Source organism: Ictalurus furcatus, chromosome 16 (genome assembly GCF_023375685.1).
Source record: "Ictalurus furcatus strain D&B chromosome 16, Billie_1.0, whole genome shotgun sequence".
In the NCBI taxonomy this organism is placed as follows: Eukaryota; Metazoa; Chordata; class Actinopteri; order Siluriformes; family Ictaluridae; genus Ictalurus; species Ictalurus furcatus.
In genome coordinates, this window is record NC_071270.1 from 231,245 (window position 1) to 257,036 (window position 25,792).

The 25,792-nt window shown below is 39.5% G+C and overlaps 1 protein-coding gene across 2 annotated transcripts in view; it reads right to left on the reverse strand.

The window, feature by feature from the left end:
• LOC128620229 (myosin-IIIb) overlaps positions 1-25,792 on the reverse strand; it is a 33,853-nt gene continuing 8,061 nt past the window's right edge. Inside the window, exons 5-30 of one of the 2 annotated variants that reach the window (XM_053645019.1) lie at positions 24,176-24,278; positions 23,467-23,623; positions 23,056-23,158; positions 22,830-22,955; positions 20,579-20,687; positions 20,191-20,307; positions 19,989-20,089; positions 18,725-18,811; positions 17,106-17,171; positions 15,215-15,328; positions 14,979-15,090; positions 14,130-14,173; positions 13,966-14,031; positions 13,502-13,621; positions 12,132-12,217; positions 11,977-12,024; positions 11,776-11,823; positions 11,462-11,553; positions 8,439-8,612; positions 8,213-8,343; positions 6,765-6,961; positions 6,555-6,644; positions 4,855-5,020; positions 3,060-3,392; positions 645-711; positions 1-558 (exon numbers count right to left, since the gene is read on the reverse strand). In XM_053645019.1, coding sequence (XP_053500994.1) covers positions 551-558; positions 645-711; positions 3,060-3,392; positions 4,855-5,020; positions 6,555-6,644; positions 6,765-6,961; positions 8,213-8,343; positions 8,439-8,612; positions 11,462-11,553; positions 11,776-11,823; positions 11,977-12,024; positions 12,132-12,217; positions 13,502-13,621; positions 13,966-14,031; positions 14,130-14,173; positions 14,979-15,090; positions 15,215-15,328; positions 17,106-17,171; positions 18,725-18,811; positions 19,989-20,089; positions 20,191-20,307; positions 20,579-20,687; positions 22,830-22,955; positions 23,056-23,158; positions 23,467-23,623; positions 24,176-24,278 — 2,865 coding nt within the window. In that variant the 3' untranslated portion in view covers positions 1-550. Of the gene's footprint in view, positions 559-644; positions 715-3,059; positions 3,393-4,854; positions 5,021-6,554; positions 6,645-6,764; positions 6,962-8,212; positions 8,344-8,438; positions 8,613-11,461; positions 11,554-11,775; positions 11,824-11,976; positions 12,025-12,131; positions 12,218-13,501; positions 13,622-13,965; positions 14,032-14,129; positions 14,174-14,978; positions 15,091-15,214; positions 15,329-17,105; positions 17,172-18,724; positions 18,812-19,988; positions 20,090-20,190; positions 20,308-20,578; positions 20,688-22,829; positions 22,956-23,055; positions 23,159-23,466; positions 23,624-24,175; positions 24,279-25,792 lie in introns of both variants that reach the window. The other variant, XM_053645018.1, reaches the window with a different exon arrangement.

Consider the following 25,792-nt stretch of genomic DNA (forward strand, 5'->3'; position numbering starts at 1 on the left):
TTTTTTTTTTTTTTACAGGGGTGTGTAGACTTTTTTGGGTGTACCACTGTAAAAAAAAAAAAATATTTTTTTGTTGAATGTAGGACTTGTGTTATTTGGCACAGATATCCAAAATACATCATGCATCATACTCTGCCATCTCTTGTCACTTTAGCAGCTTACATTGTATTCACTGTAACCACACACACATTTAATCCTCGCAGGGGGATATTTTAATTTGCACAGTGCGGATCCAGTCCTAACGCTGCATATGTGAACACACTCTTTACTACAACCCAGAGTGATGGAAGTTTACAAAAATCAGACAGTGTTTATTACGTGTCCCATGCAAACAATACATAATTTAACAATTAAATAACTACGTACAAATAATGAAAACACTAAACCCAAACAGATCCTAGTCAACAAAAGTCTAAAGTTCGCCTTATGAGGCGTTTCCCTCCACTTGTTCAAACCACATTCACAAATTCTTCTCTCACAAATTCAGCCATTCACATTTTGAAGTATAGATAGCAGCAAAAAAAAAATGTGTTGTCCGTCCTTCCTTCCGTTAGGAATCTGGAATACATGAAAACATACCATTTAAATAAAAGAGAGGCCTGTACACACAGGCCCATGATGTGAATAAGCTCTTGAGCATTTACCTTTCTTCCTCCAGGGTGCCCAGGGTTTTTGGGAGGTTAGGGAGTTTTGCTCTTGGTTGGCTGAGAACTGCTGTGCATGCAAGAAAGACATTAAACAAGTTCATACAGAGATCACCCAATGGCTTTATGTCCTCCTCAATAGGCACAGAGTAACTGTTCTGATGAAAAGAAAGACTTTTTATCAGGATCAAGAAGCATGTCTGAACAGGAGGGAATACACCCTCCTCCTAGTCATGACAGGTGTGCAGATGTGTTCTGAATGCTTTCATATTTGAAGTCAGACATGTTTACATGCTGTTTATTTATAAACAGCATACTAATAAATGTATAAAATGGTATAAATATGGACTATATGGAATAAAATGCAATCATCTCAAGTGATATATTAATTTGCAAGGTCATATTTTGCTTCTTACTTCTACAATTCACAGAATTACCATAGCAACATATATCCTGAGTTTACTCACTCAGACAAGATGAGACAGTTTTACTAAAAGCCGTGTAAAGGCAAACCTTAATGGTAAAACCTGCAGAACACGCACCAGCGCTCAGCACCACCCAGCTTACATCGGAGAAAGTTTGGCAAAGTATTCACACACAGACTTTGGAAAGTCACAATTAATCAATCAAACACGTACATGTTTGTACAAGATCAATATTAACCTCATTAGAACATAGTCATGATTATGTTCCCTGGGGCTTTAACTGGCATTGCAGCCAAATCGATATTTCTATATACTTGCAGCTAAACACAAACATCCATCCATTTTCCATACCACTTCACTTATCCTACACGGGGGGGCGGGGAGCCTGGGGCCTATCCCAGGGAACTCGGGGCAGGGGACACCCTGGATGGGGTGCCAACCCATTGCAGGGCACAGGAACACACATTCACACACTACGGACAATTTGGAAATGCCAAATCAGCCTACAACGCGTGACTATGGGAGGAAACCGGAGTACACGGAGGAAACCCCTGAAGCACCAGGAGAACATGCAAACTCTTTGCACATAGGGCACAGGCGGGATCTGAACCCCAACCCTGGAGGTGTGAGGCAAATGTGCTAACTGCGCTGGGACTTCATTTTTTTCTATGGGGCTGAGAAAGTGTCATTTTTAAAAATTTCCCTCAACTTCTGGTTGAACATCTCTGGTGGAGGATACGAATACGAATCTGCAATCCTGACAGAAATAACTCCTCTATAGCAGCATTCTGCTGTAAAAATGGCGAGTTTGAGATTGGAGTTAAAACTCCGCAGAACAGTGGCTTGAGGGCCAGATTTGAAGAACCAGTCTGATCCATCATGTTGTTACAGGTGTACAGTTGGTATGCGTGAATAGATTTGATCCAAATATGGAAGTGTGTTCAGTTGTTTTTGTGTGTTTTTTTTTTTTTTTTTTAACAAATGAACAGAGCTGTGTTTCTCCAGTGATTAAAGCAGTAAACGACTTGTGAGCTATAGTCACTTACTGCTTTTATCACCAGAGAAACACCACCACAGCTCAGTTTATGACGCTGTTCAATTGTAAAACACCAAAGAGATCAAATCTATTCCCACAGACCAGCTGTACACCTGTAACATGACCGATCAGGCTGGTTCTTCAATTCTGTGATAAATTCTGCCTTTTTTTTCTTTTGTTTGTTTTTTTACAAACTGACTGGAGCAGGTGATGTAAAAATTTTGTATTTAATCTTTAAAAGTGTCATTTTCCCCAATTCTCAGTGTTTAATATCTTTTTATTTATTTTTTGTAAATTAAATTATTTTTCAGAGATTAAAAATACATTAATGATGCATTAATTTACTAATAATAAACAAGTTTTTAAGTGTAAGACTACAGGATACTACTGTATTGTATGCAGTTTGAGGGGGAAAATGATATATATTGTGAAATATATTAAATTGTAGAAATGCCTGTTCAGGCTAACTGTTCTGGCAAAAGTTAGCTAATGTAAACCTGTTGCGTTTTACAGCAGATTGCTGAAATATTTTAAAAATATAAAGTTACAAATCTGCATCTGCTTTAACTTTATTTAGCATCAAAACCTTATTCCTCATTATCTAAAAAAAATGAATAAATAAGACAGAATTGTCAAACAACCAAAAGGTCTTGACAGAAAACTACTCGTAGGTGATTTAGTTTAATTTAAAGCCAAACTAAAGTTTAAAAATCTCCTGCTTTTCTGTATGGATTCCTCCTCCTGCACATTCTCACAGCTTTCTGTATTTCACCTCGCAGCACTTCAATTTTTCCCCTAATCTAACTGCTAATAGTCACCTTTCTAGCACGGAGTATGTGCATTGTAAAACATCTTAGCAAGTGAAACTATAATGAGTATTGTCAAACTTGTCTGGTATTTCCTGTTATAAGATCACAATAAACCAAACAGTGGAGTTTGTAGGTGCATTTAGACCTGTTGGATCTGCTGGATCTCCCTCATGGCTAAGCGGATGGAAGGGTAGAGGCGGGGGACAGGTTTGTCTTTCTCTGCATCCCCGTCTCCTTTCTGCTCGATCTCAGCAGCGTCTACACGTCTGTATCTGTCCGACACCCGCCTCAGGACAGGGGCTTTAGGAGCCTCCGGGTCCGGGTTCTGCCCTGGAGGCCGAAAGAGCCTCTGCATTTCAACATGCACGTGGTCCATTTCCTCGTAGTCGTGCTCTCTGGAGTCAGCGTTACTGCTGTCAGACACGCCAGGACAACGCAACGCCTTCAGCTCCTCGTAGTCTGGGTCATGGTCGCATGTCTGTTGTAGAGGGAGATTGACGGACGGATGGCGTTAGTATCCATTATTTGCACAAACATCAGCCTAATTAATAATCACCTCCATTTTGTCATTTTTAATTCTCTAGATTAATCAAATAAAAATGATCATAATAATAATAAAATAACTGAATTCTCCATGCATTGTAGAATCCAGTATACAGACTGTTCTCTCATATACATCCTACAAATGGCTTCTCTGGATTTTCACACAGCTATAGCATGTTTTTCTTGACAGAAGATAAAATTCCCACATACTAAAATCTTTAACGCGCTCTGGAAATAAACCCAAAGAACATACCCCAGGGCACAGGCCATTCTGCAGCAAAGTTTAGACTAAATTGCTTTACAGTGTGACATTCCCATGTACAAGAAACAGTCTCCCGGTGTTATACCGAGGTAATGTTACGCTCCAGCATCAATTCATTAGCATTCTTATTTATGCTGGATAATGGTATCAGGGGAAATCAGGAAATCCTGTTTAATTAGAAACAGCACATTGGAGCTGGTGTAATTGACTTTAGAGCCTGAGAAAACACTGAAGACTGTCTATTACAGTGCATTGCTGGGTTCACAAGCCATAACTGGCCAGCAGAACAAATATCACCAAACATAACCAATGGTAACCACTCGCTGATGTTAGACTACTTATTAAAACCTTCTCTGTGGGATCGGTATGTTGAATTCTGACCCATTTAATGAAGTACTAAACAGGTTTTCTACAGTGAAATTCAAGCACAAGGGAGAGTTTGAAGAAAACTCAGTACTTGGATTCCTAACTGAATAGAGCGAAATAACATGCTAGGTAGTTGGTTAAACTTATGCTAGCTGTTGGCTTATAAGTGACATGATTGTAGTGTTATAAGGTTATGGGGCCTTCATAAAATAAAATGTCTATTCAAACGATGGTTAAATTCTGGCAGGGAAGGTAGTGTTTTCCTCGAGTTTGGTCTTTCCTGTCACTTTCATTTTCTAACCAAATGAAACTGGCAGCCAGGTGTAATAGTGTAATGGTATTGCGCAGATACGGGTGAACACACCCATTACTGCTTTATGTCTAAAGTTATTCAAGTTTTTTTTCCCAGACAATTATTTGGTCTAGTTATAATGGGAAAACCAGCTTTCTCTAGTTACTGATTTGATAACCTCATTCTTGAATTCTCTAGGAACTCCATTCTCTTTTACTTTAATTAGCTTTTTCATTTTTTCTTGGCCCTTCATCTGTACATTCACATCTTTGCTGCTGTAATTGAGGATACGTTTATGTTTTATGGATTATGTGTTCCCAACCAGCAGTCGACCTCTTACGGATGATTTCAGTTCATTCTATTCAATTCCTCTAAATCCAGAAGCCTATAAACATCCCATACAGTTTCAACCCTAACCTGTAAAAGAGAACGTGGCACGTTATAATGTCATCGTTGATGTGTTAGAGTGCGACTCGCCTGTCCACACGGCTCAGTGAGGAGCTCCATAAAGGGCATGATTCCCACTTGTGTGTGATATTGGACCAGTTCGAGCAGGGAGGCGTGTGCCCGGTCCTCGCCAAGGATCACGTACTTCCCGTTACTCTGCATCTCGATCATGTAGTGACGAAGCCGGTCAGCTCCCCTGCGTTTCAGAATCATCGCCATTAGGAAATAGCCACTTTAAATGACACTTTCAAAATCTCAGAATCGATGTACTGCTCACACTACACACATTTTATCACTTGCAGTGTGTTTTGTGATGTATCCTACACGAGCTTTCACAGATGAGGCTCACACAATATGTGACCTTTCACCTGGAGAAATCCCTGCTGAAGTGCACCTGATCCCCCAAATTGCTTTCTCATGAAATTAAAATGTGAAAGCAGTCCATCAAGTCTCTCTGCACTCGAGTGGAAACAAGGGGGAAAAAAAAGGAGAGAAAAATGTGCAGGAAGGATTGTTTGTGGAGACGCAGACAGTGAGATTCGCCTGTTCTGCATAGAGAACTGGAGCTACAGTGGAAAAATGTAGCTGTTTTTATATCGTGCATCACCAGGAATCATCTCGTTTTTATTTTTTTTATTCCTAACGACGATTTGGGTATGACATGGCAAGTCGTTTTTTATTTTTTTTTTATAGGTGCTATGATATTGTGCTTGCAGTTTGCCCTTCCACTCCAACACAAATAAATTAACTCAGCAAGAAAAGAAAATGTCCCTTTTTCAGACTGTTTTAAAGATAATTTTGTAAAATCCAAATCATCTTTATAGACCTTTATTGGAAAGGGTTTAAACAATTATTGCACATGCAGCTGTGGAACAGTCCTTAAGACACGAACAGTTTACAGGTGGAAGGTGATTAAGGACACTAAAGAGACACTAAAAACACCTTTCTACTGACTGTGAAAAACACCAGGAGAAAGATGTCTAGGGTTCCTGCTCACCTGCGTGAACATGCCATAGACCTGCTGCAGGAGACATGAGGACTGCAGATGTGTTCAGAGCAATAAACTGTGATGTGTGTAATGTAAGACACAGAAGACAGTGCTACACGGAGACAGGAAGGACAGCTGATCGTCCTCGCAGTGGAACATCACATGTAAACGTGTGTCCCTCAGACGTGATGGAGAACTTGCAGATGTCTTGGTGGAAGAGTGGAGGAACATCTCACAGCTAGAACTGACCGATCTGGTGCAGTCCATGAGGATGAGATGCTCTGTAGAACTTAAAGCAGCTGGAGGAGACACCACCTACTGACTGTTCCTTCTGATATCCACCTCCACTTTATTCAGGGACTCATTACTCCATTTCTGTTCCTCAAACATCTGAAACTTCTTCAGTTTACGTCTCAGTCCTCGAATCTTTTTATGTTCATACAAATATTTACACGTTAAGAAATTTGCTGGAAATAAAAGCAGCTGAATGTGAGGACGTTTGGGTTTTTTTTGCTGCGTTTATATAGATGATAAACTGGATTCAGGGATCTGCTGCACATGACTCACTGGCTGTTGCTTATGTTACATGTCCTAGCTACTTGTTCTCGTCATAGCAATGCTCACTCTACAAGGTTCTTTTCCAAGAATTTCAAACATGCTTGAAAACCTCAGAGCACCTGTACCTTTTCGGTTGTTAAAGCTTAATTGGGTGGGCTGTTATAAAAAGTTGTAAAACGTTCACCTGTACGTAAGTGTGTATCCTTCTCGACTTTGTCCCACTCGAATCAAAAAGCAGCCGAGAGGCTTGTCGGTCAACAGATCCTCAGCTTGCCTGAAGAAGAAAAAAAAGAAAGAAGGTGAGGTCATGACCAGCGTCTATGGTCTGAAGATAAGTAGGAGGCAATAACTCCAAACACCCAATCTTTTAACGCGCCCGTCTAAATAAACAAACCTCCGAGTGATCATGCCATGGAACCAGCAAGGGAAAGCGCCATTTTTGGCCACTTTGCGGGCCTGTGTTTCTTTGAACCAGCGAATGGTGTTGCTCCTCTTCTTCCTTTTCTCATTGGCCCACTCCTCGTCCACCTCCTGAGCCAGAAGGGTCATCAAATCACTGTTCTCATGCAGGTCGTTATCAAATGGAGTCGCCTATGCAACACACATGTTAAAGAAGGTTCATGGTTAATGATGGACATACTGCATTAGAGGTGAATTTATAACAAATCATCGGCTATTTTTACATGTAAAGACTTAACGAGTTTGACACACAGTTAAAAATCTTACTTTACATACACGTTATATGAAATCTGAGCTCATGTGAGGAGCGACATAGCTGGAACTATCGGTTGTCTGTAAAAATTCACACAGATTTTTTTTCCCCCGGTTGCGTCTGTTGCGGAGCGGCTGAGAAGGGTCGCTGTCGTCATACAGCACGAGAGCGGCCTCTAGAGGCGAAATAAAAACCGTCCCTGACAAATTGTGTTATTTGAAGTGTTTTTTAAACATATTTTTATTTGCTATTTGGAGTGTTACTTTTGGGTTCAGTTGGGATGTATATCTTTTATTTACTTTAATATTTATTAATAGTTTATATATATGAATATTTCATTTTAAAATGTACAGTACATTTTCATGGTACGGTCAGGATTGTTTATTTTTGTAAGAAAGTTCAGCAATATTTCACTTTGAGTGTTCTGTTTACATTCAGTATCAGATACTTTAAAAACTATCGATTGTTGATTAATCGGATATCAGAAGGTACCGCCGTACTTCGTTACCAGTATCTGTAAAATCAACTATCGGTCGAAAATGTACTTAAACAGACATTAAGAAGTAGTGTTGGTATGTTTAGACTCACGTAGACACAATTAGTGTCAGAATTATTGCCATAGTTCGTGAAAATGAGCAGAATTTACCAAAAAACAGATGTAATGAGTGATATTTTGATCTAAAAAATACCGAGACGCAGTGGTGTTTTAGTAAAAGCTGATATTTCCCCCAAAACATTTATTTTTATTTATTTATTTATTTATTTTTAAAGTAGTGTAGTTATTGCCACCTTTACAATTAAAGTTCTGTGACATTAATTGTATGTTTTTAATCTGCCCTGGAGGGAATATCTTTAATCTTGTACTCCTCCATGTAGAACATTTTAAGCTCCTTTATATTCTTAGGTTTGTGCACGTGGACAATTCATACCACAGGTCTGAACCTCCTGGCAGAGGCTAGCAGGTTTTAGGCTAAAATATGCGGGTTTTGGTCTAATGTAACCACAACACACAATGCCAGTTGTAGTTTCAGTGATGTTTGGTGAAGTTCAGACACTGTAGTTTGTAAGATGCTCTCAGGAAGGATAGCGTGTCGTTATGAAAGTAGTGTTTAACAGATATAGGTTCTCACCTCAAACTGCTTACTGCGTGGACGAGGTACAGGTGCTAGATGAGGTGCGAGGGCAAGAGCGGCGAGTATTGCCCGAGGTCTGGGCTGAGGTTTTTTCTTCCTGGGTAGAGGAACTGGGGGAGAAACTGGCCCTAAAGAGACACCCATGGAAAAGGAAGCTTTAATTTCCTCATAGAGCATGAAAGGAGGGAAAAGGACAGTAATAAAATGCATCGTGGTGTCTTACTCTTGTTTTCTTGCTCCACAAGCAAACGCTTGTTTCTCTCTTCCTGTTCCAGAAGCTCCTGCCTCCGTCTCTCTGCTTCTTCCCTTTCTTCCCTCTCTCGTTGGGCCTGCTGTTGCCTCCTAACCTCAGCCAGCAGGACCAAGTACTTTTTCCTACAGCTCACTGCACGGTAATCTTTAAAACAGAGCACCACAAGGGAGACATTCAGATTAAAATAATAAATAAATAAATAAATAAATAAATAAATAAATAAATAAATCTTTGGTGGAGGTTCTGTAGAAAGGTTCTCTCTGGTGGAGGTTCTCTCTGTGCTGCTATATTCAGTCCTCATCCTGCTTGAAAAGCTTTTGATCATTTGATCATGTTTGAAAAGTTGGAGAGGAAAATTAGATTTTCAATCATTTATTCAACAGAAATATCAATAGATGTGATATTCTTCTGTGGAACAAGTAAGTACACCCTTGGCCTCAGAAGCTAGTATTGCCCCCTTTAGAAGAAATAATTCCTTGTAGGCGTTTTGCATAATCGTCCACCAGACTTGCTGGAATTTTTGACCGCTCTTCCATGCAATATGTTGCAAAATTTCAGTGGCAAGATGTTTGAGGTTTTTCTTGCATGTTCTGCCCGTTTCAAATCCCTTCACAGCATTTCAATGGGATTCAAAATCAGGCTTTGACTCGGCCGTTCCATAACTCTCTATTTCTTCCTTTTGAGCCATTCCTTGGATCATTATCCTGTTCGAAGGATAACGGTTCAACTTCAGCTTTCAGACAGGTGGCCTCACATTATCTTCAAGCACTCTTTGATATGATGCAGAATTCCTAGTTAAATCAATGAATGAAAGTCCTTGAGGCAATGAAGCAACCCCAATCCATAACATTTCCACCACCGTGCTTCACAGTTGGTATGAGGTGCTTCTCCTGAAAAGCTGTCTTTGGCCTTCACCAAACAACTCTGTTTTTGAATTGTCCGTCCATAGCACATTATTCCAAAAGGCCTGGTCTTGGCCTAATCGGCAAACTGTAGTCTTGCAAAGGCTTTTTCCTGGCATGCCTCCCATGCAGGTCAAATCTGTGCAATCTCTTTCTGACTGTAGAAGCAGGCACTCTGACAAACGGTTGCAAGACTTACATGGTTACATCACCTTTATTAATAGGCACAGAGGCTGAAATGTTTGCCTGTCCAAATATGTCAAAAAAGCCAACAATTTCCATGGGGTGTACTTATTTTTTTCACATGGCTATACGTTTACATTTATATATGTATTTTATATTGTACCGTCACCGTACATGGGGAACTAGTGAGTGAGCAGGAGTTGATCAAGGAAAAAAAAACTGTTTCAAGTGTAATCAATAATCCTTCCTAGTTTCAGTAATATTCACGACTGAACATTAGCATTAAAACATTAACCTAGACGTTCTTTCCTTTGTTTAGATTTACTTTCATCTTCAGACAGGGATGCAACCAATCTGTGAAATCTCAGCACAAAATTAATCATCAAATCCTGGGGTTCATGACAATTATACAATCATGTACAGAGCAAAATGATCAGAATTCGTGACACCCTTCATGAAATTAATATATAAAACACATTCTCACAATCTTTTGGTTTCAAATATACAGGAACGTGGTATACTTTAGTTTAGTTAAAACACATCATCGCCACGAAACACTGGTTTTAGAGTTAGAGGCAACATGTTTATCGTTAGATACATCACGCCCAGATCATAAATTATATCATACCACACGTTCATTCTCCGATCTCAAAAACCCCTTCTGGCTAAAGATGTACTGATCCATAAAGATCAGATTTAGGTGTTTATCACATTCCTGTTCAATGCTATTTACACTAATAAACATTCCTGAAAGAAAAAAAAAATTAAAAGGTATGATCTGGGAACTGTAGCTGGTGGACACTTTGAACACCTTCCAGCTGTCAAGTTCACGATTTGTTGAGAAGCCACCCCTGAGAATTTCCTTCGAGTCTAGGCACCTTCCTGATGTTTGTTCAGATAATCTTACCTGACATAACCGTGGCAAATTCACATTACGTTAGACATTCAGTTCTTCAATGGGCTATTTAACTGTGAATAGAAAGAGATTTAGGGAGACTTTATGTAAGAACTTTAAGAAAGGAGGTAGACGTTCTGTATAACGCAGACACGAACTCAGGGATGGGCTACAAACCGAACACAACCGTTTCTTTTCACGTATGGAGAGAGAAGGCAGGACGAGGCCTGAAGAAAGTTTTGTTGTGCTTTATTGTTTATATTGTTTATTGCCCTTTACCTAATTTTCCATAATTTCTTCTTTTGTAATCTGCTGCCCTCCGTTCACAAACATGATTTTTAAATGTTTGGCTCCTCTTAAACTCCTACTTTATTAGTTACACCTCCATTCATTGACACTTTTATCTTTCATCAGATACACCTACCATATGTTTGCACGCTGCAGATATACAGTTACTGTCTGCAGCCCATCTGCTGCGATGCACAATTTATCCGCTTGTTACCGATCCATCAGTGAACGAAAACCACCGTACATCCATCATTCAATGACCAGATGTTATTTATGTGGTGGTTCATTCTCATTTCAGCAGTGATGGTGACATGGTAGTGTGTGTGGCAGTGTATGATGCGAGTGTATCACCAGTGTGGAATATCGTTTTAACGAGTCTTTAAACAAGCAAGGTGGTGGTGGGGGGGGGGGGGGGCTCATGAATCACTGCAGGACTGGAGGAACCGTTTCTGCACATATTCCTTTATTCTGTCCAAAAAGCGAAAGAAGAAAGTACATCTGTGATCCTGAAAGAAAGTGATCAGTTCGTTCAGGTTTGATCATGTTCTTTCGTGACTGAATCCTGGTTCAGCTGTGTCACATAACCACTGAAGGGTTAGGGATTGAACAAGCTTGATGCTGTCAAGGATGTCTGATGGGTAATTTATGAGAAAGATCGCAGGCAACAATTTCCGTGCTCTTTATTCAATAGATAAAACGAATAATGGATTTTTAATGCAACTTACTCTTCTGAATGACAACAGCTGCCTTCCCAAGTTTCTCTAGGAGACGGGCCAACTCGTCCTGGTGCCAGTATTTAAAAAATAACCGAGATGACCTGAGGGAGAAAAGGTGTAAGGTTATCTTTTATGCTCCAAGGATTTACAGGTTTTAAAAAAATAAATAAATAAATGAAACACCTACTGGCATCACATGTGCAGTGTTTATTTCCAGTATTGTAAATTTAATGTGATGGATACTACAATACTAATGTGTATGCACTGTGTGTGTATGTGTGTGTGTGTGTGTGTGTGTGTGTGTGTGTGTAACCCAAACCTACCCACATTTCCAATCACGCAGCTCCGTGGTATTAAGAATCGACATACAGCTGACAGATAAAACAGATTAAGCTATTAAAATACACAAAATACACATCCACATAATGACTAAAGGAACAGAAAGATGATCATCCATACAGTATATAAGCACAATAAGAATAAGAGTGGATTTCATTCACTAGCGTTTGTGATGATTTATTCACCTCTCTTTGTCCAAAGGCAGATCCGGTTTAAGCAGCAGGATGTTATACCTAATGAGTGAAACATTTCGATGAAATTAAAAAAAATCTCTGGACATCCAAAAAAAGCAAGCTTTGTTCCTTTTTCTTTTAAATGATGCACACAAACGCTCATTCACCTCTGTGCAAACTCTTTAAAAGACGGTCGCCAGGAGAAACCTTCTCTTCGAATGCGGATTGTCTCGAGCAGGCCGTTGTACCTCAGCTAAGGAGGACGGGAGAGAGAGAGAGAGCGAGAGAGAGAGAGAGAGAGAGAGAGAGAGAGAGAAAAAAAACAAAACAACAAACACTTACATAACTACAATTTATTTTTTCCCACATTAGAGCAATATTAGTGTCAAGTAATGATTAGCAGTTTTATCAGTTACATGTGCACACAACAGCATTAACACACAGCGTAGACATGGCAGTAATAATTTTTTTTAAAAACCCGCCATGAGAGAGATTCTGAGCTTCATCACACTGGATTCAGCATTTTAACCCAAAACATTCGGATAAGTTTTCTTAAGTAGTGCAATTTATTTTCCCTGCATCACAAAAACATCACCACCACCCCATCGACCACTCTGACATTTTTTAAAGGATGACAATTTGCATTTAATTTAAATATTTACCACACATATTTAGTTTTGAACCAAAATATTTTAATTTTGTTCTGTAAATATTTATCATCATCCTTTTTCAATTTGTTTGCATTTATTTGAGAAGTATAAATATTTTGCTATCATTTTTAGATCTGTAAATATTTATTTATTTTATCTTCTTTTAAAGATAAATTCTTTACATGTAAATAAAATTTTGTTCTGTAAATATTTATTATTGCTTTCCTTTTTCAGTGGCGTCAATTTGTTTGCATTTATTTGAAATAGCTTATATATGGCTTTGAACTTTTTTATTATGTTAATTATTATTAATATTCTTTTTCAAGCATGGCATTTATTTGATAAATATTGTGTTATAAATATATTTTTTAATCTGTGTATGTATTCATTCAATTATTTTCTTATATTAAAGATGAGAATTGTTTTTACATGGACAGTATATTAAACTGTTTTGTTAAAGAAACATTAAGTGGTTTCTCCAACTCTGATTGGAAAATTTTAAATTGGTGTGTAAAATAATGTTTTTTTTATACAATCTTTATTTTTTGTCCATTATTTTAAACGGACGTCAAGAATAAGAAAATGAGTTTTAAGGGACTAATCTAAAATCTTAATTTCCCAAACTGCACTTTTATGTTTGTACAGTAGGTGGTGCTGGAGTAAAAGACGTTTTCATTTTTGGTTTCTTGCCATGTGACTAAAAATAAATAAATAAATAAATAAATAAATAAATAAATAATAAAGACTGTACATACAAATAGCATTACCAAGAATAATTATTCGAGAAAACGTTTAGAATGAAATATTCTGTATAACGCATGCTGAGATTAATGTCTGATTAAAGCTGGTATTAAAATAATAAATCCGGACCTTTAAAGGTGACCTACCTGATCCATGATGAGCTTACTGTCCACCTGATCGGGCAATTTGCTGCTGTTGGGTTTGATGCATCTCACAAAGTGCGGACTGGCGGCAAACATCTTCTCCATCAGCACAGCCAGGGAGTGCTGTACAAAACAGCTTGCATTAAACTCCATTATAGGTGATCATGATAACGAGTCTTTATTGATCATATATACATTACAGCACAGTGAAATTCTTTTCTTTGCATACCCCAACATGTCAGGAAGTTGGGGTCAGAGCACAGGGTCAGCCATGATACAGCGCCCCCTGGAGCAGAGAGGGTTAAGAGCCTTGCTCATGGGTCCAACAGTGGCAGCTTGGCAGTACTGGGGCTTGAACCCCCGACCTTCTGATCAGTAACCCAGAGCCTTAACTGCCAAACCGCCACTGCCCTCAAGGGTGTGAGGTTAATCACTAAAAGGTCTCATTAGCAGGAACAGCCCTTTACCTTGAACTGCGTGCCCACAGACTGCTTCCTGGTCGAGTTGAAGTTGTCGTCCACAAAGTTTACCATCTTGCCAAAAACAAAAACAAAAAGGTCAAACAATTTATATTTTAACTGTTTATTCTAGACCAGAGAACTATGGAGCATCACAGATGATTATAATCTACCTTCGCTTTCCGTGGCATCAATGTCCCTGTTCTGGAAATTGTGGCTGTAAAAAGAAAAACATATTTTACAAAAGTCTATAATGCTGATCTGAAGCAGTACAACTCGTTCTGAGCCCTAGCTGAAACGGACCTGCTGTCAGTCACAAGCATCGCGGACCCTTTCGCTAGCGCAAGGCTTTTCTTAATCGCCTCTGAACCACGGAGTATAGGAACACACTATAGCTTTATGGATGCGTTTAAATATGGATTAAAATATACCTGGACAATAACGTTCATAGTTCTCGAGTCTTTTCATTTTTAAACTTTTTTAGGAGCTGTCATCATCATGGGTTTGCAGTTTAGTAGTGATTGTAGATTGTTGGTTTATCAATAATAATAATAATAATAATAATAATAATAATAATAATAATAATAATAATAATAAATGAGGAAGTAGAAATAGTAATTATTTGAGCTTTTTGTCAATGGTTTGTGTTAAATGAATTATATATTTTATTTATTAATGTATGGATTTTACTGTATATGTTAAAGAAATTAAAAAGTCGACCTCATCTGCCAAACTGCAGTTTTACAGCTGCACAGGAGGTGGCGTTGCAGTAAAAGATATATTCTCCTTCTCCTGCCATGTGCCTTTTTGTTACAAGACTACTATAATAATGATTAGATTTAAGAGGAAGAGATTGTGAAACTACAGTTGTGGTGTCCGTTGTTAACTCAGATGAACGCAGGTCTTTGCATCATCGTGCCTGCAAGCTGTAATTCAAGCAGGGTTGAAAAACAGTGCTAATTAATAAATGAGTAGCTGAAATGTCCTTAGGGGTCCAATAAAAATAGCTATTGTTGACCTACCAGCGAAGAGGACGCTCAGGAGAGGAGTAACACTGTTGATGAACAGAGAGCGAATGTTGGCTGGAATATTGTCCCTGTTCTTTTCCAGGAAGCCGCTGGCATTATACTGCACCTGAACAAGACGGGAAGTCGGTGTTACTCATATTACGACGTGTATCTTGTTCGCTGTGGCTAAACCTATAAATCGACTCATTTATTGTTTGTTTGTTTGTTCATTTTGTGCCAAGCTGTCCTACCTTTCCAGCGTAATGCACAACAGTGAAGAGAGGGCTATGGCTCCGGACCACCTCAAAGTGGGGATTGGCTTTGAACTTGCTGTTCAGCTTGTCTACAAAGTTTCCATCTGTGGCCTACAGGAGGGAAAAATAACCCAGTTAAGATTATAGTGATTATATTTCATAATCACATGATGCAGTTTTCCAGACCACTGAGAAGCTTTCAGACATGCAACCCTTAAATTAAACACCCTGTCCAGCAACTACTGTGATTAATGCTTGAAAAGATATTTGGTAAAAGTGTCTATCTTGGGAGAGCCATTGTATTTCGCTAGGGGCTACCTGAAATACCACAGAATACTGAAGTGGGTTATAAAATTAAATGATGAATAAAACAAAATGATCCGATATTGCATATCTGTGAGTGACAAAAGTATGTGCACCTCTAGGATTAGCAGTACATTTGAAGGTGAAATTAGAGTCAGGAGTTTTCAATCAGTGGGATGATGATCAGGTGTGAGTGAGTGAGCGTTTTACTTAAAGAACAGGTTCAGATCAGAAGATCAGAGTCTGATCTTCACAACACATCTTTGTGGAAGTGCATCATGGCACGAACAAAGGAGATTTCTGAGGACCTCAGAAAAAGAGTTGATGCTGATCAGGCTGGAAAAGGTCACAGAACCATCTCTAAAGAGTTTGGACTCCACCAATCCACAGTCAGACAGATTGTGTAGAAATTGAGGAAATTCAAGACCATCAGTGGTTGACCAACAAAGATCACCGCAAGACTAAGACGTGTAATAATCCACAAGGTCACAAAGGAACCCAGGGTAACCTCTAAGCAAGTAAAGTCCTCCCTCACATTGGTTATGTCACATATATCTCACATGTTCCACCATCAGGAGAACACTGAACAACAAATGGTTTACATGGCAGGGCTGCAAGGAGAAAGCCACTGCTCTCCAAAAAAAAACCATTGCTGCCCTTCTGCAGTTTGCTAAAGATCACTTGGACAAGCTGAAAGGCTAATGGAAAAATGTTTTGTGGATAAATAGAGTTTTCGATTTAAATTAGAAGGGTTATTTTTAGAACATAAGAACCTTCTCCCATCTGTGAAACATGGTGGTGGTAGTATCAGGGTTTGGACCTGTTTTGCTGCATCTGGACGACTCGCCATCACTGATGGAACAATGAGTTCTGAATTATACCAGCGAATTCTAAAGGAAAAGATCAGAACATCTGTCCATGAACTGAATCTGAAGAGAAAGTGGGTCATGCAGCAAGACAACGATCCTAAACACGAGTCGTTCTACCAGAGAACGCTTAAAGGCGATTAAAGTTAATGTCTTAGAATGGCCAAGTCAAAGTCCAATAGAAATGTTGTGGAAGAACCTGAAGCGAGCGGTTCATGTGAGGAAACCCACCAACATCCCAGAGTTGAAGCTGTTCTGTACTGAGGAACGGGATAAAACTCCTCCGAGCCGATGTGCAGATGATCAACACTTACCCCAAACGTTTATCTGCAGTGATTACTGCACAAGGAGTCACACCATACTGAAAGCAAAGGTGCACATACTTTTGCCATTCACAGATATGTAATATTGGATCTAATCCGAATATTGGATTTCTCAATAAATAAATGACCAAGTATAATATTTTCGTCTCATTTTTAAAATTATTTTATGATGTTTCTAGGTAATATTTATGCAGAAATATAGACAATTCTAAAGAGTTCACAAACTTTCAAGCACCACTGTATGCTAGACACTATATGAGCTCTATAATGCTATAATGAGCTCTAGTATTATCAAACAACGATAATTTGACGAGTAGCCTCCAAGATGTATGCAAACAAATGCACGATCCACTGCTCCCAAATGAACCCCGTGTGGTTCTACCCTCATCCGCTCACCTGAGGAAAGGCACTCTGCTCATCCAGCAAGGACAGAATCCCAATTGGCTTCGTTAAGAACAGGTCCTGAGGGAGACAGCGTGTGTTAATCATTACTCTGGTGCTTGATCACAGACTTGCGGCTGCAACTGGCATTTGCTGAGCTTTTTGTGGTCATCAGTTTTTACATAAAAAAATAAATAAATCATCCACTTTATTCCCTGGGTGCTGCTGTAAAAACTATTATAGGTAGGTGTACTAATCTACTGCAGGTGTTTATGTAATGATTCATGCGTGTTAGACACTAACACTGTTTGTTGCTTGAGTGGGAATATCATTACGGAATGTAATTATGAATGTTATTTCTCTACCTTTATAGAAGAAAGTCTTTCTTACTCTTTATTAACTTTATTACAGCCTTAGGGCTGTAGCTATAAAACACTAGTAGAGCGCAGATAATGCTACTACTACTACCCTAATATTAATACTAGTAATAAATCATCATCATCATCTTTTTTTATCCTTAATTTACTGACCTTCCACAATATTGCAGCTGCATTACTACACGAGCTCCCGATGTCTGTAGGACACTAAAAACCAAGCTTTATGGTGCGACATGTTCAGGCTTTGACTTGGCTCTACATCAGCTTTTACGTACACAGAAATCGTTTCCCACATCCTTCGTGAACACACGACCGACTTTATTACTGTGAAGGTACAGGTAAGCCTCCGAGCGCCATGGCCAGGTTTTAAAATCCTCCTCACAGTTCTCTATTAAGGAAGGGACGGGTGTGCAGACGTCCTTTATAAGCTCCGACAGCGTGCGATTCCACATCTCGCTACGAATGAATGACGAGCGACACCACAGCGAAAGGCTTTTTTACATCCTAACGGACATTTCTCTCCCGTAATTCACGCAAAGCATCATGGGGCGTAGGAAAAAGGTGGATATTGGAGTTATTTAACACCATAGTTCTCAAGGTGGGGTCTGTGAAGAATAGCCAGAATATTACTGTACACACTTCAATAACGAGCTTGATAACGGGACAGCAAATAAAATCTTAATATAGATTAAATCCATCTATCTATAATCCCTGCCCTGTTTGAAAACGTCTGATTTAACAATTTCAAATTTCAATTTCAATTTCAAACTAAGGTTGGGGCATGTACAAATAATTTAATGCTTCAAAAAGTGAAAAAGCCTGTAGTTTCCTGTAGCGAGCTTTACCCCAAAATACATTCGCTCCTTTAGGGAGGAGCAGCAGCTGCACAAAGCCATAATTACTGCCCAGGGTTAATATTTCCTAGACCCCTAGATGAGACAAGTTTCTCCATCACAAACACAATACAACAAAACCACAGACCCCACACCCAGACGATAACCTTTATGAGTTGACCTTTTTCTGTTCGATGGCCTCTTAGAGAAGGAGAGATATAGAACAACGGTATGAGACGTCCAAAACGCACTGGTATGTGGCTGAGAACGTAGACGCGGTTCGCGCACTCAGCATTTCCTGTTCGTGGGATTTACCACAGAACTCCTGTCTGCCAAACTCTCTGCTTCTGCTGTCGTCTCATAGACGGACACGAAGGAAAAGACAGAACGTACGGTGCATCGTACAGATAGAGAGAGAATCTACCAGAATTGGTTTGTTATCCTTGAAGGTGATGGTCTCCCACTGGATGCCCTCCTCTTTGTACTCGTTCTGCTCCATTAGAAAAATGTGCTGTGGAAAGAGGAAAATTCAGGAATTAATTCCTTTAAAGGAGCAAAATAATGTATAAAAAAAACAACAAAAAAACAACAACACGACATCGTGTGTGACAAGTGGGAGAAAATCCCAATTACACATCTAAGGGAAGGTGAAGGGAAGGCTGTAGAAGCCCCTCACCGGTTTTATATAAGAATACACGAGTGAAGATTATGTGTTGAGAGTCGAGAGAGAGCGTGTCATGGTTTTTATACACGAACTGCAACGTTTTGCCCATTTTTATATGTAGTGATTAAGAAAATGCTTTCTATCACAAATCATATAATGGAATTGTTGTAATGACATTTGTTTCTCTCCCTCTCTCGTTTTACTCCGCCATGTTTCTCACTCACTGTCTCTCTTATGTATTTGTTTCTCTCTCTCTCTCTCTCTCTCTCTCTCTCTCTCCCCCCCATTTGTCTCTCTTTCAAGTTTACACTGTGCTTTATTGGCAAACGATCACTGTGAACAAAGGAATAAAAACAAATCATGAACAAGTCGAACTCAATGCCAGTGGCAACAAGTCACTAAACAAGTCCTAAAAATACACTTAAGTAATACTCCAAACATGAAGGAAGCTATTCAAAAACAACAAATTTCTTCAACCTGACCCTGCTGTGACCTTCAGCCTGTTCATCAAACACTCATCGATGACACACGGACAGATGACAAGCGAAGACATAATTCCTCCGCCGCTTTAGCTGACGCCGACACTGACACTTTAGTGTCACTTTAGTGTCAGCTGACACTGACTTGAACAAATGTATGACACAAACGTATGTAGCGTTTATATACATTTATATAAATGTATGATGTATTATATTTGGATGAAATGAAGCGATTTCTATTCATCTTTCTCTCTTGTAGATGCCTGCATTTTGTTGTTAAGGTTGTAAACTTAAAAGAAAAAAAAACAAAAGAAAAAAAAAAAAAAAATCACAAACGCACAAATGTGAATCATGGTGAATCAGCATCTCATCACCGTGTGACAATATCTCTCTCTCTCAATAGATCCCTTTATTATACCATAAATACTGCAGGCTGCGGTCACTTTATTTACTGCCTACAACACTTAAACACAGCTATTGGTGCCTAGGTCTGTCATTAGGGTGTGTGTGTGTGTGTGTGTGTGTGTGTGTGTGTAAATACTCACATGATTAAAAAAATACTGTAGCTGCTCGTTTGCAAGATTAATGCAGATCTGCTCAAATCGGTTCACGGCAAAGTTCTCAAAGCCAAAGATATCAAGAATACCTGCAATGAGTCGAAACAAGGCTTTGGGTAGAACGCAAATCGTACGTGTTTGTCCCAGTCCTTTTAGATCGTGCTGCTTATCCGAAGGAATAGGAACGTACCTATTTCACTCAGCTCAACACTCGTATCCAGTTTGTGAGTCAGCAGCTCGTTAATTTTACTAACGATCCAGCCAAACACTCTGCCGTACACCACTTTACCGATCGAATCTCTGGCATCTGGAAAGGAATAAGACCAGACGCAAGTGATCAGGGAAATCGTGTAAAAGCTTTCGTCACGGATTACTGCTCATTAGCATGGTCAGCTAGATTTGCCTTTATTTAAATATTTTAATAAATAAATAAATAAATAAATAAATAAATAATCCTGGCAGCATGGTCAAGTGTTTTAAGCACATTCTTCCAAATGGAAGTTGTGGTCATCATACACATGTCATTAAAAATGCAGCGTCAGTGATGAAACTGATCTACAGCAGTCAGGAAATCGTACCTTCAGCCTGTTGCTGGTTGTGTAAGCGGTGGATGGATTCCCCTCTAGTTACTGACATAGTGCAGGTGAGACACCTCATCAGGTCCTCCTCCTGAACTCCAAACTGACCCTGGGGGAGGGGGAGGGGGGGGGAGGGGGTGTCAGATGTCATTCAGTGTTCTTAAAAAAATTTTAAATTATTTTTTATATAGTACATAGCATGTGACGGGCGATATTTTGGGCTTTAAGGTTTAGGATTGCTGTACAGATTTATATTAATACAAATCCCAGTTGCAGTTGGACAATGAACGTGTTTACATAAATTAAATAATGCATAAAATAAGCAAATACTGCAATTACCTTTAGCTAAAAACCAACAACCCAATCCTGAAGACACGGGAACCGCATAATGTGCTATAATTAATGTAGCAAGCTTCCCTTTACGTAAGAGTCTCAATTCAAAATATTCCCTGAAATAAAGCCGTATTAGATTCCAGTTAGTTTTCATTTTGTTAGTTATTTAAATTGTGTTTGTTTAATTTTATTACTTTCTCACCGTCTTAGTTTCCTACACTATAATAACCTGGGTATGGACAGATTAAAAAGAGGTAAATGTCAGCGTCGGGGTAATAAACTGCCATTTCTGATGCGAATGATGACGCAGTCTTTTGCAACTGTTCATTTGAACAGTGAAATAAATCTAGTTCCAGAAGTTTCTGATGACAAAAGTTCATTTGCATTACAACTTTCAATTCTCTATTGGCCACATCAGCATTTCTGTCTGCATGCTGTCTGTGACAGGAAGTGGGGCGAGAAACGATAACAGATCACTATTAATGGCCAGCTATTTGTGGTCAGGTGGAAATCATGGTACAATCTAAACATAGCCACTTGTGACATTTAACGCCAGCACGCATCTTATCACAAACAGCCAGATGTAGCCAGCGACAACAATCCAACCTTTGGTCAAAGGAGCTTAATTGTGCCGGAGCAGGCCGTAATTCATCTGTCTGATTGGGGTGGGGAAGAGAGGCAGTTGCATGGATACTTCCTCTATACAGAACCTTAACCTTCCTCTATACAGAGCCTTAACCTTCCTCTATACAGAACCTTAACCTTCCTCTATACAGAACCTTAACCTTCCTCTATACAGAATACAGGCCTGAAGTCTGCGTCCGAGCCGGGGCATTTAGGCGAACAACAGACCTGTTTATTTGACTACGCATGTGCAGGAGAGATAAATCCTCCAGCTGTATTCCTTCACCCACCTCTCACCTCTGTAAGTCTGAGCACAGATACACTGCCCCACAATGATCTCGATCCTCATCTAAAAAGCATGAGAGATTTACCTGCTGTAATATTGCCTCTGTATTGTGTAAACGAGGCAGGAGCTGGCCTAACACAGCCTTCAAGGATGTGTTGAAAATGAGCACAGCGATTGCTTTGTTTCCTTCATTCAAGGAACACGAGTAAAAGTGACTAAATGTAGATTCACGTCAAATGCCAAGAAGTGCGAGGAGTTTCCACTGACTACGGTTATATTAAATATTCTGAAGACGAGCAAACAAGAAGAGTTTATTCATCTTTATACCAAAACGCTGCTGAATGCTTGAATCGGAAGAATTGTCAAAAGCTTGGACAGCAGTGCAGGCTGAAATTCAAATCACAGGTTTACGCAGTGCTGTGAAAAAGTATTTGCCCCATCCTGATTTCTTCTGTTTTTGTGTATATCTCATACTAAATAGTTGTAGATCTTCAAACGAAATAAATGATTAATTAATAATATAATTATTAGTATGTTATCATTTCTATAGTAACAACTCGATTCGCCTATATGGCGGATGCTCCGTGTAAAACATGTACAATAGATAACTTTAAATATAATAGTAATAATAATAATAATAATAATAATAATAATAATAATAAAAAATAAATAAATAAATAAATAAATAAAGGTGTTATTTAACAAACTCTGATATAGCGATGCTTTCTGTAGATGATTATTTTACATTTATGAAAGGAGTCTCCAGTGGCAGTGTTGTGTATTGGTAAGTATGTTTTCCAGAAAGTGGATTTTGATATTTTATTAATAAATAAACTGTAATTGTTCAATAATCGCTGTGGTATAGAGGAATAAAACACTTTGGAATGTGCAGTTATTGGAAAATAACTTCAGGGTGGTGACATCACGGCCGCATCACACCAAAATAGCCGATTTTTTTCCCCTTATAACAGCACCATTTTTGTTTTTGATCCACTCGAGCCAACTCACCGCGGTGGCTTTGAGCCAGCCCCGTGAAGTCTCGCTCACTTTCAGGGCATCGCTCTCAGTCGGCTCGAACGCGATATTTCCCAGAGATAGGATCCCGGCCAGGATAGTCATCATGTCCACCTTTTCCTAAAAGTGCCACGCAAGAACACTGTAAGTACTGAGTAGTTGTGAACAGGCTGACGGAAGACTGTGAGCTTGTTATGTGCACCAGGGGGAGAAATTTCACCTGCTCCTCGAAGCCCACCATATCCATGGCATTGCTCACTTCATTATACTTTTCACTCCAGTGCTGCACCATATCGCCCTGGCCAAATCGCCCGTTCAGGTAACTAGGACACAGACAAGCAGACATTCATGAGTCAGAGCACTATGGCCTAATGAGATAAAAGGAGTTGGAATGAAAACAAAGAAATTCCACAAAAGCCCCAAGAACGTATTGTGCGTCAACACACACACACACACACACACACACACACACACGATGACAAAACAACGCCTTCCTCTAAAATAAAACGCACGACAAACATCAAGTCATGAAAACCGGACTGTGCAATTCCTGAAGTAGCTCCAAATGGTCTTTTATTACATCTACTAGGATCTGAAACGTCTAGTTACAGGACATCACAAAATGACTCACCGGTATTGAGTAGCGTCCAGGAGGCCATACATCTCCTTGTCCTGGGAAGAAATGCCAGCAAGCATGCAGTAGAAGATATGGAAGTTCCTCTCGCCTTCATCTTGGTGGACCACACGGGACTTCTCTAGTAGATACTCGTTGATTTTGGCTCCTTTTACTACAGAGAGAGAAGACAGTACGCTGAAAGGAAATGAAGACCACATCAAAGTACACTGAGAGGAAATAAGTATTCAGACACTTGGTTTTTACACTTCAGAATAACAGTGCATTTTGTTGCTTCACGGTTCTCTGGGTAACTCATGTTCCTGCAACTCTTTAAATGACACTCTTACCTTCCTTATTATTAGTCTAAAAGAGCATTGTGAAATCTTGTCCGGGGGACGATTAGGTTCATGATTAATGAACCTTCCACCTGCGAATTCATTATCGAACCGACTGTACTCACAGGGACGTTTAAGGTCTTTCCTATTGCTCTGTAGCTTTTACCACCCGAGCGTCGTTTAACAACGTTGTCCCCGAGCAGCTCGTCCACTTTCACCACGATTGTGACTTGTTGCATGAAATAGGAATGTCTGAATACTTTTTCGCTATCGAGCCCATTTCCCTCCCCACCCCCGCCCCCCGCCTACATCCCCTCACTGTACATCATCCGCCATCAGTGAGGCACAACGCTAGATTCGCTCTGTATTGCTGTGTCTAATAAACTCACCTGAAGAGTTCTGAAAGCGCAGCTGAATATACTTTCCAAACCGACTACTGTTGTCATTCATGACTGTCTGGGCGTTCCCGAACGCCTCCAGAAGAGGGTTCACCTGTTCAAAAAAACAGAAAAGAAAAAAAAAGAGGAAAAAAAAACCAGAAAGAAAGTGTTCATACAAAATAAATGGTTGCCTTGGAGAAAGGCTGCAATCGCCGTTAACAAGTAGATCACTGAAAAATTATTGTTTTTGTCTAGGCAAGCATTCCTATGTGCAATAGTACATATACTGTTCTAAATCTAATGTCTATTAATAGCTCGACAATATGCATTATGAGAATGACAAAACTGTTAAACACACTCAAATACAAATAAGCAGAAATAAATCTGCAAAATAATCCGCCTTGAGACATTAGTTAATAGAAAATAATCTGGTGTGCCTAAAACGAACCCTCACGTCGACGGCTTTTTAAATCAGCCATCGTACCCTGAAGGCCTGAGCTACGCTGCTAATAATAAGCAGAGTAACGGAACAAAGCTGGGCTCTGAAGCAACAGAAAACTGCAGCAAATACAGTGTGCGCCTTTAGAAATGAAAACCAGAAATCAGCTGATGGAAAAAGAAACCCCCTAATTATAAACTCCAACAAACCGTGTCCAGACTGAACATCAGCCTTATTTTTTAATTTGTTTAAGAATACAGATGAATAAAATGAGGTGCTGTGCATCAGCAGCACTGTGGTTGGAAGAAAATGAACAGAGAATGGATGGTTTCAACACAAAGAACATGGAAAATAAAAGTGCGCCACGTGGGCAGAACAAGCCATCCCCTAGAACAACGCAGTGAGGACGTGCTGGTTAAGCAGCTTTGCCTGAAGTCAGCAGTTAACAAATAAACCACTAGGAAGGACACAGGAGAGGAAACCCAAAAACAGAAATGACGCCTGGAAAACAGTTTGTTTTGACTGGGAGGAACTCTCCTGCACTTTCTGGAGATCCTCCCATGACTCAAGTTACCCTTGAGCAGCCGCGTTTGCAAATCTGTCACATGACAGACAATACGCTTCACGAACAAAGGCTCTGGTAAAAAGGTGCTCGCGGGAAAACGTAATAAATAAATGATATGAACGAGGTGTTCGGTATCAAAGTCAATTCCCTGGAAGGCAGTCCTTTTGAAAACCGGCCTAAAGGCAGGCCTGTGTAAGTAACTTAGCCATATGACACAATTTCCCAGAGGGTAGTGCTTCCCACACTTAAAGTTTCACACAGTCCCCCTCTCCTTTTCAGTCCCCCCTCCCAACATCCTGTCCTTCTGAGACAGATGTGAACATGTGGAAAATGCTTATGCAGCAATCACTGAAGGTATACTGAAACATATCCCAGGGAAAGTATACACAACTAAGAGTTTTTTCAGATGAAAATCCAGTGCAATGCTGACAAGAAGTGGACAAAAAGATTAAACCGACGTGGAAAATGTTAAATAAATACTATATTTTACAAAGATTTCACTTTATTGGCTACGTCACATTCGAAGCAACTGTAAAATCCTTGATTATTTCGGAAAAAAGTTCTCGTGCGAATAGCGCCTGGTGTCATTATAAAAGATGGTTGGGAAGATTTGATGCAATGA